Source organism: Lycorma delicatula, chromosome 12 (assembly GCF_047948215.1).
Source record: "Lycorma delicatula isolate Av1 chromosome 12, ASM4794821v1, whole genome shotgun sequence".
Lineage (NCBI taxonomy): Eukaryota > Metazoa > Arthropoda > Insecta > Hemiptera > Fulgoridae > Lycorma > Lycorma delicatula.
The window spans coordinates 7,670,269-7,685,700 of NC_134466.1; the positions used below are offsets into that span (position 1 = coordinate 7,670,269).

Consider the following 15,432-nt stretch of genomic DNA (forward strand, 5'->3'; position numbering starts at 1 on the left):
TTCCGCCCACCTGTCAACTTTTTTTTTGTATTAAAAATGGGTATACCATCTTTATTTAACACATTATTCGATTTTAATTTAAGTACCACATAGTATTCCAGTTAACTTTACTATAGACTCCGTCTATTTTACCAATGATCATTTCTCTTTTCACTTCTGAACACTTTTCTTTAATCCAGTCTTCTTTCGCTAATTTGCACTTCCTGTTTATAGTATTTCTTAATTGTTGATAGTTCCTTTTACCTTCTCATTACTAGCATTGTTATACTTTCTACATCCATAAATCATGCAATATATCCTTTGATATCCAAGGTTTTGCTGGCCCCACGTTTCGAACTTTTCTCGGGATCCTGCATTTTTTTATTTTTTATTTATTTCATTTTTTATTTTAAACTTTGACCTCTTGAGGCTGGGAGTGTGCCCCAAGAGAAACTAAAAGATGTGATTCACCTCTGGACATCTTCTGCCAATTTCGTTCGGATGATCTTAACCAACCTCATGGACAGTGTGTGCCACGACTGTTCAGTCTGAAGCGTAGTCCCAATGATTTTATCTGGGGTACATATTGGATTTACTGACATTTCTCCCGCCATCACCCCATTTAGTTGCCCTGAAGCTCGAGACCGAATGACTGTGCCTTGAAGGCTTTTGGAGCTAACCTAATTGCATGAATGGTATAAGCATGGTCTATTTCTTTCCAACCTATGCACCCAAATGGACGCTGCATAAGAGGTCATACTTTTAAAGATACCTCGGTAGACCATGTACAAATGATGGCCAAAATTTTAAATTACTAACAGATGTATGTTTTGCCAGCTAAAAATAAGTAATGACAAACTCAACAACAAAACAGATAGCCTTTAAGAGGTTTATGAAATTCTTTTTCAGCAATGGAAGGACCGCTGGATTAGATGTGTGAAATCACTCAGGAACTGTTTCGAAGAACACTAGTTTCGAAAGCCAGTAGATAAGCTTTTTTCCACCGACTATAATTGCTGATACCTTTTGAACATATCTTTTTATACTCTTACTAGGTCTGAGGTTGGTTCTATTTTTCGTAATTTATGTAACTTTTGTTCACAGAGTTCACTTATATTAATTATTTCAATTATTAATTTCTTATCAACTGTTATTAGTATACTGATGAAACATAAACATCAAATAGTTGTAAATATAAAATTACTAATTTTATTATTTTATTACAGAATATGGAATGAAGAATTAACCAAATGTCAAAGTTATAGTAGTAAGAAGAAATGCAATCCTAGTCTTATAACTGTTATAAAGAAAGCATATGGAGTAGAAATTGCATTGTATGGAATTTTTCTGGTTCTTTGTGAAGTAGTTTTAAGGTAAATTTGTATATATATATATATTATATTTGTATATAAATGTAGAACATCTTGAAAAATTATGCAGTATTTCTGAAAAAGAATCACATATTCAGTATAATAACTTTCTATTCAATGGACCTAGCAAAGTAATTCTTTTATTATAGCGAAGGGAAATTATCAAGTTGTTGAATATTACCCGTGTAGCATTTCATATACCATTTTGAAGGTTTGTGGAATTTAAGTGTTTTAACTGGTCAGAGTAAATTGAACAAATGTACAGTAGAATGGCTCCTACATATCAATTATATGGATGGTTTTGAAAAGTTTGAAATAACGGGTGGACTAGAAAAGGGTAAATCTGGAGGACTATGGACTACTGAAAAGTATGTCAGATATGCTTTTCAATATTTAAAACATAATTTACATTCTTTATGTTAGGAGCCTCAGGACAACAATCTCCAGCTGTAATTTGAAGCTTTTTCCTAAATTTAATGTTATTTGAAACAGAAAAAATTATGATATATATCTGAAAACTTTGACTAAGACGTAAAATCAAGCCAAATGGTTGTTGCAGTGTGTCGAGTTTTTAAAGGTTCTGCTAGGTGAGATAGATGATAGTAAAGATTTCTTTAAACATGTTATTTTCACAGTTGAAGAAAATTTTTATGCCAGTGTTTGGCAGTTGCCAATTGTAATAATTGAAGCGATGAATTAAGGTTGTTGAATTTGTTTGGGATACTCGAGAACCCGATGTGACTGTCTGAGATTTTCTGAAATTGCAAGTTAGGGTGCAAATTATTATGAAATATCAGTAAAGTTTTTCTTTGCAGTGAAACTCATATGGTTTCCAACTATGTAAATATGGTGTTATTCAGCTGTTTGGTATCCCATAAATTGATGTCGGATATGGTTGTATTGTATTCCATCGAATACTATCTTATGTAATTTATAGGTCAGAAAAGGTTTAATAATTGGTAAGTAGATGATAACCTATTTGGTAGCCATTATGATTTGAGGCCAAATCTTGTGTTAATATTTTTTTCTGGGTCATTTAAGTAACATTGTTCTGTAAAATTTTGTGATTTAGACTTGTGTGAAAGAATCATACAAGCTATGTTCACGCTATTCACGGGTGTGTGGGTGCGTGCGTGCACATGTAATTGTTTATTACAATGTTTTTCTTTTAGAATCAAAAATAATACATAATGATATAATAACAAGAAATTTTAAGATTAAGACAAAAAAGCTGACAACATTGTTGTAGAACTTTCTAGTCATGTGCCTTTTTTCTGATTCACACACGCGCGCGCGCACACACAAACTTAATTTAAAATATTTATCATTTATTTAAATATAATATTTTTTAGTTTATTTAATTTAATAATTCTATTTAAAGTGTGCGTGTATACCGTATTTCATTCACGCAGGTTTAGCGGTACTAGTGGCCACTTTAAATACTTTTTTACACTTTAAATATTATTCATTTAATTCTACCGCTCATCTATGATGTTACAACATAGCAAATGACTACAGCAGCTGTACGTCAGTTCTACACTAGCACTACTTGTGGTGAGAGAGGGTAGTAACGATGCATTATACTCACGTAGCCACTAGTTTATTTAGAGCATTTTTTGGGGTGAGGGTGCTATTTTGCAAACTTTTTTTTTCTAAATATTATTTTTTAATCATTAACAAATGCGCCTAAGAAAAATAAGACTTTAATTAGGAGAAATCTTGAGATACTGAGGGTGACCTTGCTCTACAGCCTCACCTCCTTGACCTTTTAAGTTGAAAATTTAATGGCATCAATGCCCCGTATATAGACGTAATCTGACCGAGTTTGGTCTGAATCAGTTGTGTAGTTCTGGAGATATAAGGTGTGAAATACCGAACTTACACATGCATATATGAACATCTGGAAAATTATTATCTGGTTTTTTGGGTTCCTTAGGCGTCAAAACATAAAGATCAGGTGAAAGCCACTTTTGCCCAATTTGACCAATTACAATGCTTTCTCTTCTAAAGCTATAGCTCTGCTATAGTGCTAGATTCACAGCAGAAGACATCTATGAAGACATGCATTTACGCATTAAACTGCTACAATATTATATATTTACACTGTTGTATGAGGGTTCTTGAACTTACACTTTGTACCACATTGTCATTATATTTTAATTAATATATTTTAATTTTTCAGTATTTTAGTATATTTGTTTGTGTTTAGAGATTCTAAAGCTTAGTTTTTTACTGTTGTTTTATGTTGTTTCCTAATTGCTATTATGTGTTTTTTATTTTTTAGATCAACGCAACCATTGTTTTTTGGTTGCCTTATTAGGTATTTTACTCAAAAAACATTGGAACCTAATGCTACACTTGCAGAACGTGAAAAACAAGTAACCATACAAGAAGCATATATTTCGGCTGCAGGTGTTATATTTTGTTCATTTGTAGATGTCATTGTACAGCATCCATATCTTATGGCCTTACTTCATTTAGGAATGAAAATCCACGTTGGCTGTGTTTCACTTGTGTATAGAAAAGTAAGTTTTTATAATAATTGTTTTAACTGCAATTAAATTAATGTTATTCATAAAAAAAGCATAATAATAGTGTGCTAAAATCAAAAATCAAAACAGTTTATGTTTTGGTCGTATAGTAATCTGGATTTGAACTTTAAAGATATACATTTAATATGAGAACTGAATTGTCATTAACTTATTAAATACTTTTAAATTGATTAACCAGTACTGCATCTTGGTTTGATGTGCATGAAAGCCAATCTCTGAGGCAGAATAGCAGCATCTTGGCCTTTCATCCAGAGTTCCCGGGTTTGAATTTCAGTTAGGCATGGCATTTTTCATGCACTACAAATTTCCATCTGGGCTTATGACCACAGCAGTTGAGCCTGTTATTAAAAAAAAAAAAATATGTGCATATAATGTAAATTCAAGTAGTCTATGTAAGATCTGGACTTTGAGTAAACGAGTGATCTAATGTAGAAAGCCCATATTTTTTTATTTAGCTTATTCATTTATTTTCTTTAAAACTATTGCTGCAAACTTTAGTGTATATACAAGGGGTACCAAAAAATAATTGGAATTATTCTTTTAAATTTATCTATTTATTTATTTTTTTAACTAAAACTCTTCATTCCACTTCAAAATACTCTCCATTACAGCTAATACATTTGTCCAATCTTTTATTCCATGCAAGACATTTTTTAAATTCGTCTTGTCATGATGCTCGACAGCACCCTCGTCATATTTTTTTTAATTTTGTCCTTGTCAGCAAAACGCCTTCCTTTCAGGATTCTTTTCATTCACGGGAACAAAAACAAAATCACCGAGCCAAATCAGGTCAGTAAGGAAATGAAAATAATTTGGTTTATTTCACAAATATTGATGAGCTTACGTTATACCCTTAGGACAAGTTCATAAACCTGAGGACTGGCACCTTTTCACTGATTCGTCCAAGTGTACTCTAAAAGTGGTTCTACTACACAAAAGTAACAAATATCCTTTGATACCAATCGCTTATGGCATTAATCTGAAAGAGACATACGATGTGATGAAAGATGTTCCTGAAAAAATAAATTATAAAAAACATAGCTGGAACATATGTGGTGATTTGAAAGTTATAGCTATTTTGTTAGCCATGCAGTTAGGCTGTACTAAGTATATGTGTTTTCTATGTGAATGGGACAGCTGAGCTGGGGATAAACATTATGTTACCAAAGAGTGGAAGAAATGAGACAACTTAACTCGAAATGGGAAAAATATTCATGAGCCCTAAGTTGATTTTTACCCTCAACCCAAAACAACCCAAAAAAATATTTTTACTCTCTCTCCATATCAAGTTAGGATTAATGAAAAATTTTGTGAAAGCAATGAAGGATAGTCCTGGATTTTTGTACATCAGGCAGAAATTTCTGAATGTAAGTGAAGGAAAAAATAAAGGAGGAATATTTGTTGGTCCTCAAATAAGAGAGTCAGTCAAAGATGACGTATTTAACTCGATTTTAAATAATGTAAAAAGTGCAGCTTGGGCTTCATTTAAAGACATTTGTAAAAAGTTTTCTCGGCAAACAAAAATCAGACAATTACCACAATATTGTTAATCAAGTTATTACTTCATACAGAGCTATGGGATTAATTTGTCTTTGAAAATACATTTCCTCCACTCACATCTGGATTTTTTCCCGAACAATCTCGGATATGTAAGTGATGAACTTGGTGAATGTTTCCACCAAGACATTTCGGTGATGAAAAGCTGCTATGGAGGGAAATGGAATACTAACATACTAGCCGATTATTGTTGGACATTAATTCTGGATGTAGCTATTTATGACGTTATTTATAAAAGAAGAGCATCATGTGAAATCATTCTAACACAGCTGTGGTCATGCAAAATTATAAATTTTAACTGGATATTCCCTTAATTTTTTTGAAGCGTAATGTATTTAAAACTAAGGGTGATAGAAAAATTATATTTACAGATATGTAATGTACGCAAAAAAGCAATTCAAGAAACGGTATCACACTCATTAGACAAACATTAAAAAATTTTTTTTTGTCTGTCAGTGTTATCGATCTTCAATCACAATTACACAAATTTTTTTGATAATTTCATTCGTTCAGAAAGTTGAAGGGTGCCTAGAATAAGATTGATCATCAATTGACATTTCACCTTTTCTGAAATGCAAAAACCGTTTGTACACTTGAGTTTTTTTGATCGGAGTATCCTTGTAAGTATTTTCAACATCACAATAGTTTCTGTGGCGTTTTTCCAAAGCAGGAAGCAAAACTTCAATGCTGCTTGCGTTGTTCATTAAAGCCCCGTTATGACAAAAGAACAAGAAACATGTGAAATAGCTTTCACAAAAAAATTCACAGAGGTCAGACATAACCTTCCCAGGTGGCACCGCTTGGCAGTCTGTTACAGAAAAAGTCACTTGACGCTCCCATACTGGGAGAACCGTGTACTTTGGAAACTCAGTCTATCACAGTGTTATTTCAGTTATTTTTTATTATTCTCTCTTACATGGAGTATTGTTTTATTAAACACTGAGTGTTCTAGTAGATTCATATTAAACTTTAAAACTTTATAAAAAGTTTTTTTTAAGTCTAGGTTTTTTTTAACTTTATATATAAATGATTCCCCTGATCAAAATAATAGAAAATTCTATATATTCATGGGTCTTGAAATACTTTTTTTTCAATATAGCAGTTGATTGGAACACAATTTGTAGGACTGAAAATGTAATTTTTATATAACTGTGTTACGTTGAACATCATAAAAAATAGATTAATTTCAATATTGTGAATTAATTTTTTTTAACAGTCTAAAATATTGCTAATAAATGTAATATAATTAATTACATTTTGTGAAAAAAATTACAGAATTGCAGAAAAATAAAAAAGGATTTATATAAAATGTGGTAAAGTGTTTTATGAGCAGTTCCATTAAAAAAAAAAATCTACGGTATATAGGACACAAGAGTAAATGAGTTGTGTTTCAATAAAAGCAATAACAAAAAAATTATACTAAATCAATTATTTGAATTGAATTTAGTTTTTGAAGTACTTAGCAAAATAATTTTACAAAATAAAAAAAACATTACTTCACAAAATTTATATATGACGTCTAAATTGTTAATCAATAGATGAATTTATACTTCAGCTGAATAAGTTGAAGTTGAGATTGCATTCTCCAACATTTATAACTTGTTCTTGGATTCTTCAGTAGCATATGTTCTTGGTAATTATTCATTATTATTCTGACCGTTGTGTTATTTCATTTATCCCTATTAAAAAAAAAATTTGAGAATTAATATCAAGTGAATCTTGTTAGCCATTACTGTAGTCCACCTTGGCCATCCACTAGTTGGGAAACATTCTATTCAGGAGAGAAAATATGAGCTTTTGCTCCATTATGTTGGAAATGTATACTTGTTTATCATGCGTATGGTAGACTTATATTTTGTATAATGTTTGCCATATATCTATAATAATATGAGGAATTAGCAGTTGCATCAATAATCTTCAAGCATTAGTAGTTAGAATTTGCTCTATCAAAGGGAAAATGTACTCACGGTTATCTCTTTTCTGTACTGATATTAATGTAAATATGATCTTCATTTCAATATTTGAGTATGAGCATTTATAAATAGCTGTCTACTGGAAATGTTTTGGTTAGGAAATAACAGCGATATTCCAATGTAGTAGTTTTGCATTTATCTTTACAATAACTTTAATCAGCAGTATGCAAGGATGAATGTATATCATCATTGGTTTATTTTCTATCGACTTTGTTTTAGGTATATTGGAATCGTGTTAGGATCATATTTCATTCTTTTTATGCAAGTTAAGTGACTTATGAAGGGGCAAAAGTTAAATAAATTTTCAGCAAATCGCACTATTATTAAAAGCTTGTGAATACCGACATGTTAATCTTTTACATATTCATACAATAGCCATAGCCAATGTAAAATTTGATACAAAAATTAATAACTTTGTACGCTTGTTTTTTTACAATTACCCTTTAAAATATACTTGCATTTAAACTGATGTAATTTTCCTGAAACGTTACCCGTTGGGAAATTTTAAATGAATTCAATATTTACTCCAGAATTTCTTTAATTTGTAAAGATTTTATTAAAATATTACAGAATTTTATTTCATATTATGACTCAGAATATACTGTGCAATTTATTAAACGGAATGGATAATTGTGTATTTTTGAAATACAGATATAATCATTTGTAAATGACGTGAAGTTGTTTTTTTTTATTCCACCAAGTTTATTATTGTCGATATAGTTGAAAACAAGGAACAGCTTTTAGGAAAATTACTAATGGCCATTTATTAATTATTTCATATTCATATTTAATTTTATAACGAATGTCGTTAACTTGTCAATAAAAATGAATACAAAGCAGTAATATGATTTTATAAAATAAGTAAAAGTAGTATCTCATCATAAGATACTATTAAGACTGTAATATTTTAGCATCCCTAAATAGAAAAAGATATAAATCATTGATTTTTAATTTATTCTTTTTCTGACAACTAACTAACTGTCTTGCTCCAATTACAGATTATTTTTTTGCGATGAGAAAAAAATGTCAAGAAAAGCCAAGCTTGAGTAGGATTCAAATTCAGAACCTTCTGGATACCACTCTACCGTTATAAAATCTCATAATTATTATTGAAAAATGAATATTCAGTGTATTTTTTGTAGTTCTATTTTGATTGAAAATAGCCGGTCAGGGCTCATTTCGCTTGCCCCACTGTCTAACCAGGGGGTTCCTCCTCTGTAATCCCCATGTGTTCATTATCCTCATGGTTGTGAGAATGTTAAATTTTTTACAGATATTCATTAAAGAAAAAAAAAATTAACTGTTACCATGGCGATAGAAATACAATGAAATAAAAGCAGTAGAATTTTTTTTTCTTTAATGAGTACCTTTAATTTACAATTTATTCCAAAGGGAATAGGGCCTTGATCTATGTCTTAAAACCTTCCCTGGGAATTCACGAATATATCCTGAAAATTTGAAAGTAATCGATTGGTTGGTTGGTTGGTTCCTGCATGATGCTGTTGCAAAAAACTAAGACAAACTTTGGCATTTATTTACAGGGTGTTTAACGTTCTTAGGAGTTACAAAAATTCAGTACAAAAAAAGTATTTCACTTACCTAAATGAAAGTACGAGGTGATGCAGGGACTCAAACAATTTTTGTTAACATTTATAAATTTTCATTATGTGCCCCTCTGATGACACGGCACACATCAACACGAAAGTCTAGCTCTTGCCAAACTCGTTCTAACATGTCATTTTCGATAGAGTTGATCGCATTGATTATGCGATCCTTTAGCTGAGTGATACCATGTGGCATCGACGGGATAAACACCTTATCTTTCATGTAACCCCAGAGAAAGAAATCACATGGCGTGAGGTCTGGTGATCTTGGTGGCCACAGCATAATGTGTTGGTCTTCTTTAGACGCACGTCCTATCTGGTGCCGAGGTAATGTTGTGTTAACGTACTGTCGAACCTTGTTATGAAAACGGGCAGGATAACCATCTTGCTGGAAAATGAAGTCGTTGAGTAGCCGAGGCGTAAGCCATAATTGTAACATATCCAGATATATCGTGCCGGTTACTGTAGTTTGCATAAAAAATAACAGCCCATACACTGCCTCACAAGAAATCGCACAAAAAATGTTTACTTTTGGAGAATCCCGAATGCATAAGGGTGTGGTCGTTCAGTTCCCCAAACTCGCACGTTATGACGGTGTACTTTGCCGCTAATACGGAAAGTAGCTTCATCGCTGAAAATTATCTTGTTTAGAAAACCTCCATCTAACAACAACATCTTTTCCTGCAACTGTAAACAAAAATCGAGCCTACGTGTTTTATCTCCATCAGAAAGACGCCAGATTAATTAAAGATTTGCATAATAAATGTTTACGGAGAACTCCCAACGTTGTTTTATGCTGTTGTTTTCCTAATTATCTGCCTGCAGCCGCAGTCGATTTTGACGAAGCTGCGAATGAAAGTTGCACGCACACGTTTGACATTGACTTCTGAGGTTGATGGACTTCTGACGGTTGATTTTCGCTTGCACAAGCAACCAGTTTCACTGAATTGTTTATACCGTGCACAAATTGAATTGTTACTTGGTGGCTCCTTATGAAATTTCAACCGAACCGCACATTGCACAGAAATTACTGACTTTGACAAGTGAAATTCTAACACACAAAACGACTTCTCGCTTCCCGTGGCAGCTATTTTCTCTACTGTCGACACCTAGCGAGCAAATGGTTTACTAACTGTCTAGTATATGTTGAAAAAACTATTTGAAGTACTCTTTCGTACAGTACTTATTTTATTCTTATGAGTGAAATAGTTTTTTGTTAATGAATTTTCAAAACTCCAGAGAACATTATGAAACGCCCTGGATTTAAGAATCACATTTCTCTGTATTAGTATATAAATTTAAAGAACTTGATCAACCTTATTACAGAACAATAAATAAAGTAGGATGTCATTTACCATATTTTATCTTGTATACAAAAATGTTTTTGCGAATTTCTCGTATCATCAATTTTAATCATTTTTTAAAATTGTTCATGTCAAATTGCATATTACATATAAACATTATCAAGAATAATAATTTTTTTTTCACTTTTTTATAAAATACAATAAAAAACTAATTTTTTTTAAAAATATAAATTATAAAAATCGATAATTTAAAGTTAAAAATTGAAATTAAAATTAAATATTTTTTAAAATTTTAAATAAAAAATTAAGAAGTTAAAACTTAAATTAAAAATTAATTAAAAAATTAATAAATAGGTTAAAATAGACTAAATATATGTTTGGTCTGACTACTCAATGTTACATTACTGTACAGATTTGAAATAGATTAAATCTGATTTGAAATAGATTAAATTTGATCAAATTAAATCTACGTTTACATTTTTATATATAAAATCTGTAAATAAATAATAAAAAAAATATATATATTTTTTTTTATATATATAAATAAGTAGCTATAGATGACTGCCTTGGGTACAGCAGCCAATTAGAGAACAGCATTCTGATCATGTGACTTAAACTATGCCCACTTACTCTAGATAGAAATTTACACATTATGCAGCCTTTCACAGGCAAAATTCCCACATTTCGCACTCTTTCGCGAGCGTCATTAATGATTCTTTATTGTTTGTGTTACTGAAAAACATTTGCAAATAAAATATATTCATCGTTTTTTATAAATAAGCATTATATTCGTTGTTAATGTCAAACGCTACCTAGATGATGCATTTATCTGTACGTAGGTCGTCATTCATACAGACAGACCAGTCGAACCAAAACCCTTATCATTACGTTCAGTTTCATCTAGTGTTTCGCTTTCCGTCCATGATAGCGTTTATATTTGGATATTACCATTTGTGCGATTCTCATTCCCCTCTGCACTATAAAATCTTTATCGCCAACACTGTACAACTTTATCAAAAGTTGTAAAAATTAAATTTAATGTTGGCGGTCATGTTTGTATAAGTAAACATAAAAAAGTATTTGAAAAGGGTTATCTACCAAATTGGACGAATGAAATATTTAAAGTACATAAAGTTCACTCAGAATTACGTCCTGTAACCTATGAATTGATTGATTCACGAAATGAACTCATAAAATGACAGTTTTATCAACACGAACTACAAAAAACCAAGCATAAAGATGTACATCAAATTGAGAAAATACTCAGACGAAAAGGTGACAAAGCCTATGTAAAACGGTTAGGTTTTGATAAAACAACAATTTGTGGATTGATTTGAGTGATATTGTTTTATAATAGATATTTTATTTTTTATTGTTATTATAACTCGAATATAGAGGTTTTGAATTTATAAGTTGAAAATTTTCAATTTTTAATAATATTATAGGGATCAAGGTCAATGCTATTGATATCTATCTTTCATTGAAAATAAAAAAAGACAATTTTATAATGAATGTTATAATGAATGATTGACAGCCATATACAGGGAGAAGAATTCCCTGACGTCATCTGTTCGTAACATACATTTATTATCTCTAAATAAAATAAAAAAATTTTACAGCAACAATAAAATATTAATTTTAAATACTTTTACTTATTATATAGATTATTAAAAAAAGGTCTAATATTTTCGATAAATTGAATAGTTTAAATTATTATAATAATATTAAAAAGATTACTGAAATGATGCACAATAGGCGTTATAGAATTGAAAAAGTCGAGTTTGTAGCAAAAACTGGTGATTCAATTATTGCATCAATTGAAGGATTTGGAAAAATATTTTTACCTAAAAGATTCAATGATCTTACACTATCAGATTTGAATGAAATTAATAATTCTAAAGAAGTTTATATAACATATAAGGGTATGAAAAAAAAAGTCTAATGGACATAATTATCACGATGTAGAGTTTACATGTGGTATTGATGTTCCGTAATAAAAATAAAATTAAAAAATACAATTTTTCAAACTTTTTCAGATTTAACAAATATCGTAAAAGGGTTATTTTTTTAACAGTTAACAAAGAATATAAAATATGAATAAAAATATAAATGAATTTTAAAAAAATTACGATGATTCTGTAGACGAATTATCACCATATTTAAAATTATTATACAACAAATTGCATGAAAATGTCAGTTATTGATTACAAATTAAAAAAAAATAAAACAAAAAACAATATAGTATGTATGGATAATTTATCAAAACAAACTATAAGAAATTCTCAATATAAAAGTGCAGCCTTAAATATAATACATAATATTGCAACAGAATTAGTGTACAGTAGAACAAACCCTTTTAATGATTTAAATCCATTGTTGAAACGAGACTTTTTTAACGTGTAATAAATCTAGAGATTATTCAATTCAAATGGTATTGGCGTTGTATAAGAATCTTAATCACATATTATTTTTTATAAGAAATATTCACTTTATGTTAAAATAAATACATTAATACATCTATATTCTTCATCGATAGAATATGTTGACAGTAATTCACAAGATTTGATATCCATTAAAGAAGAATATTTAAAATCTTGGTTTTTAGATAAAACAAACTACAATATACAGATTCCAAAGAAGCAATTGAGAATAATGATTGCTTTATACTTGAATAATTTATTTAATTTAGATTTGAAAAATTTGTTAATTTTTTTTTCTTTAATTAAATTATTAAAGGTACAGAGACTATTGTTGTTAGACATTTATTAGAAGATGTATGTAAAATAGTTTCAAAATTGGCATTTTCAGATCCATATAGACAAAACATTAGCTTATCACGTAGAAATTTACTTGTGGTGAATCTTTAATGAGTGAAATATTATGCATTTACTGTTGTATTAAATATAAAAAATATACACCCAAATTAACAATAATACAAACTGATGACATAAAACTTAATGATATATTGTGTTTTTCATCAACAGATAAAATCGATTTATATTCATCTACACACCCATTAAATTTTTCAATTAAACAAAATTCACAATGTTTGTTAATCACATTTAAAAATCAACATGATAACATTAATTTAATATTTAATGTAATTGTATTGAAACAAATAAATCTTGAAAATTTATCATGGTCCGATAGACTAGAATATTATAATCATCATCAAAAAGAATTACAAATAAATTACAATTTATTTCAGTAAAACGTATATCTTATTTAGATATTTATTTTCATAATTTTTATTTACCAAATAAAATATCATATAATTATATAAAAACAAAAGGGCTATATAGTGGGACATTTTTAAAAAAATTGTAAAGTGTAAAAATTCCATAAACTCATACAAATATCGAAATATAATTTCAAAGCGTCATAAAAAGATTAAATTTTCCGATACCCAGAAACAAGTAATGTTGAAGAAAGGATACGCTAAATATGTGCAATCTACAGTTATTTGTGGTGATAATATAACATTATCTTTCCCTTACAACTGTAAACCAAACAAATTATTTTATTCTAGTGAAGAGAAGTGATTATGTTCTAAATTTTTTAAATGTATGCAAGTTAATGGTTATTTTTATTATTCCTTTTTATCTATCTAGTTTAGTATAGTTTTAGTATAGCCGCTAGTTTCATGCGTCTAAGTACAACCGTTCTCGAAATACACCCTTTTCTCACAATATTTTTTGTATTTGATGATGAAATAAAATATAAATATGTTTTTATTATCTAGTAACCACTCGGTTAACAGTATGATCACCTTTTACATTTATAACAATATTTTGAAAAAAATCGTGTATCATTACGTTCAGAGATAGTGTAATATATCATTGATTATTTTTTAATGTAAACAATAATGATTATTTAATGTCTATAATGTCAGTTTAAGCTTCAAAATCATTGTTAGTTCTTTATACTATTCATCATATCATAAATAAAAAAAGGGTGTATCTCGAAAACGGTGCGTCCTAGGCCAATTCTAATGCAATGAAACTTCCCAACTTCCCAACTTCCTGGAACGATAGCCACTAGTTTCATGCGTCTAAGTCCAACCGTTCTCGAGATACGCCTTTTCTCACAATATTTTTTGTCTTTGATGAAATAAAATAAAAATATGTTTTTATTATCTAGTAAGCACTTGGTTAACAGTTCTGATCACCTTTAAAATTTAAAATGTTTTGAAAAAAATCGGGCATCAATACTTTCAATGAAAGCGGGATGATAGGTGATAAAGGTTGTAGATTGTTTATTTTTTTTTTTATTGTTGAGATAGCTAATGACGTTATCGTATATGTATATGAGTAGGTTTAACAACGAATATAATGCTTATTTACATAAAACGTTGAATATATTTTATTTGCAAATGTTGTTTAGTAACATATATAATAAAGAATCATAATGACGCTCGCGAAAGAGTGAAAAATATGGGAATTTTTACTGTAAAAGGCTGCATAATGTGTAAATTTCTCTCTAGAGTAAGTGGGCTTGGCTTAAGTCACGTGATCAGAATGCTGCTGTCTGATTGGCTGTTGTGCTCAAGGCGGTCATCTATATCTACTTAAATATATAATATCATATTACCATATTAATGTAGCCATAATAATATAGGGAAAACTACTAGATCTTTCAAAACAAAATTTTCTGAACGTGGTAGTTATAAAAGTGGAAAACTGGGTTTTTCTAATCTTTCTGACCATTTTATTAATAATAAACATTAAATGTCTGATATTCAAATAAATTTAGATTATAAAAGCTTCAGTAGATGGCATCAGTTTTTCAGACATTGTTAATGTATAATCAATCTGTTTCAAATCTGTACAGTAATGTAACATTGGCTAGCCAGACCACATGAATATTTATTCTGTTTCAACCTATTTATTATTATTTAATTAATTTTTAATTTTTGATTTTAGATGTTAAAAAATATTTAATTTTAATTTCAATTTTTAACATTAAATTATTGGTTTTTGTAATTTATATTTAAAAAAAGAATTTTAACAAACTTTTTATTGTATTTTATAACAAAGGGGAAAAATTATTATTCTTGATAATGTTTATGTGTAATATGTAATTTGACATGAACA

General features: G+C 29.4%; 1 protein-coding gene across 2 annotated transcripts in view; it reads left to right on the forward strand.

The window, feature by feature from the left end:
- Nucleotides 1–15,432, forward strand: part of LOC142332710 (ATP-binding cassette sub-family C member 4-like) — a 208,788-nt gene that overhangs the window by 68,907 nt on the left and 124,449 nt on the right. For both annotated transcript variants that reach the window (XM_075379285.1, XM_075379286.1), the window contains exons 4-5: nt 1,206–1,352; nt 3,634–3,874. In XM_075379285.1, the coding sequence (XP_075235400.1) occupies nt 1,206–1,352; nt 3,634–3,874 (388 nt within the window). The remainder of the gene's footprint in view (nt 1–1,205; nt 1,353–3,633; nt 3,875–15,432) is intronic.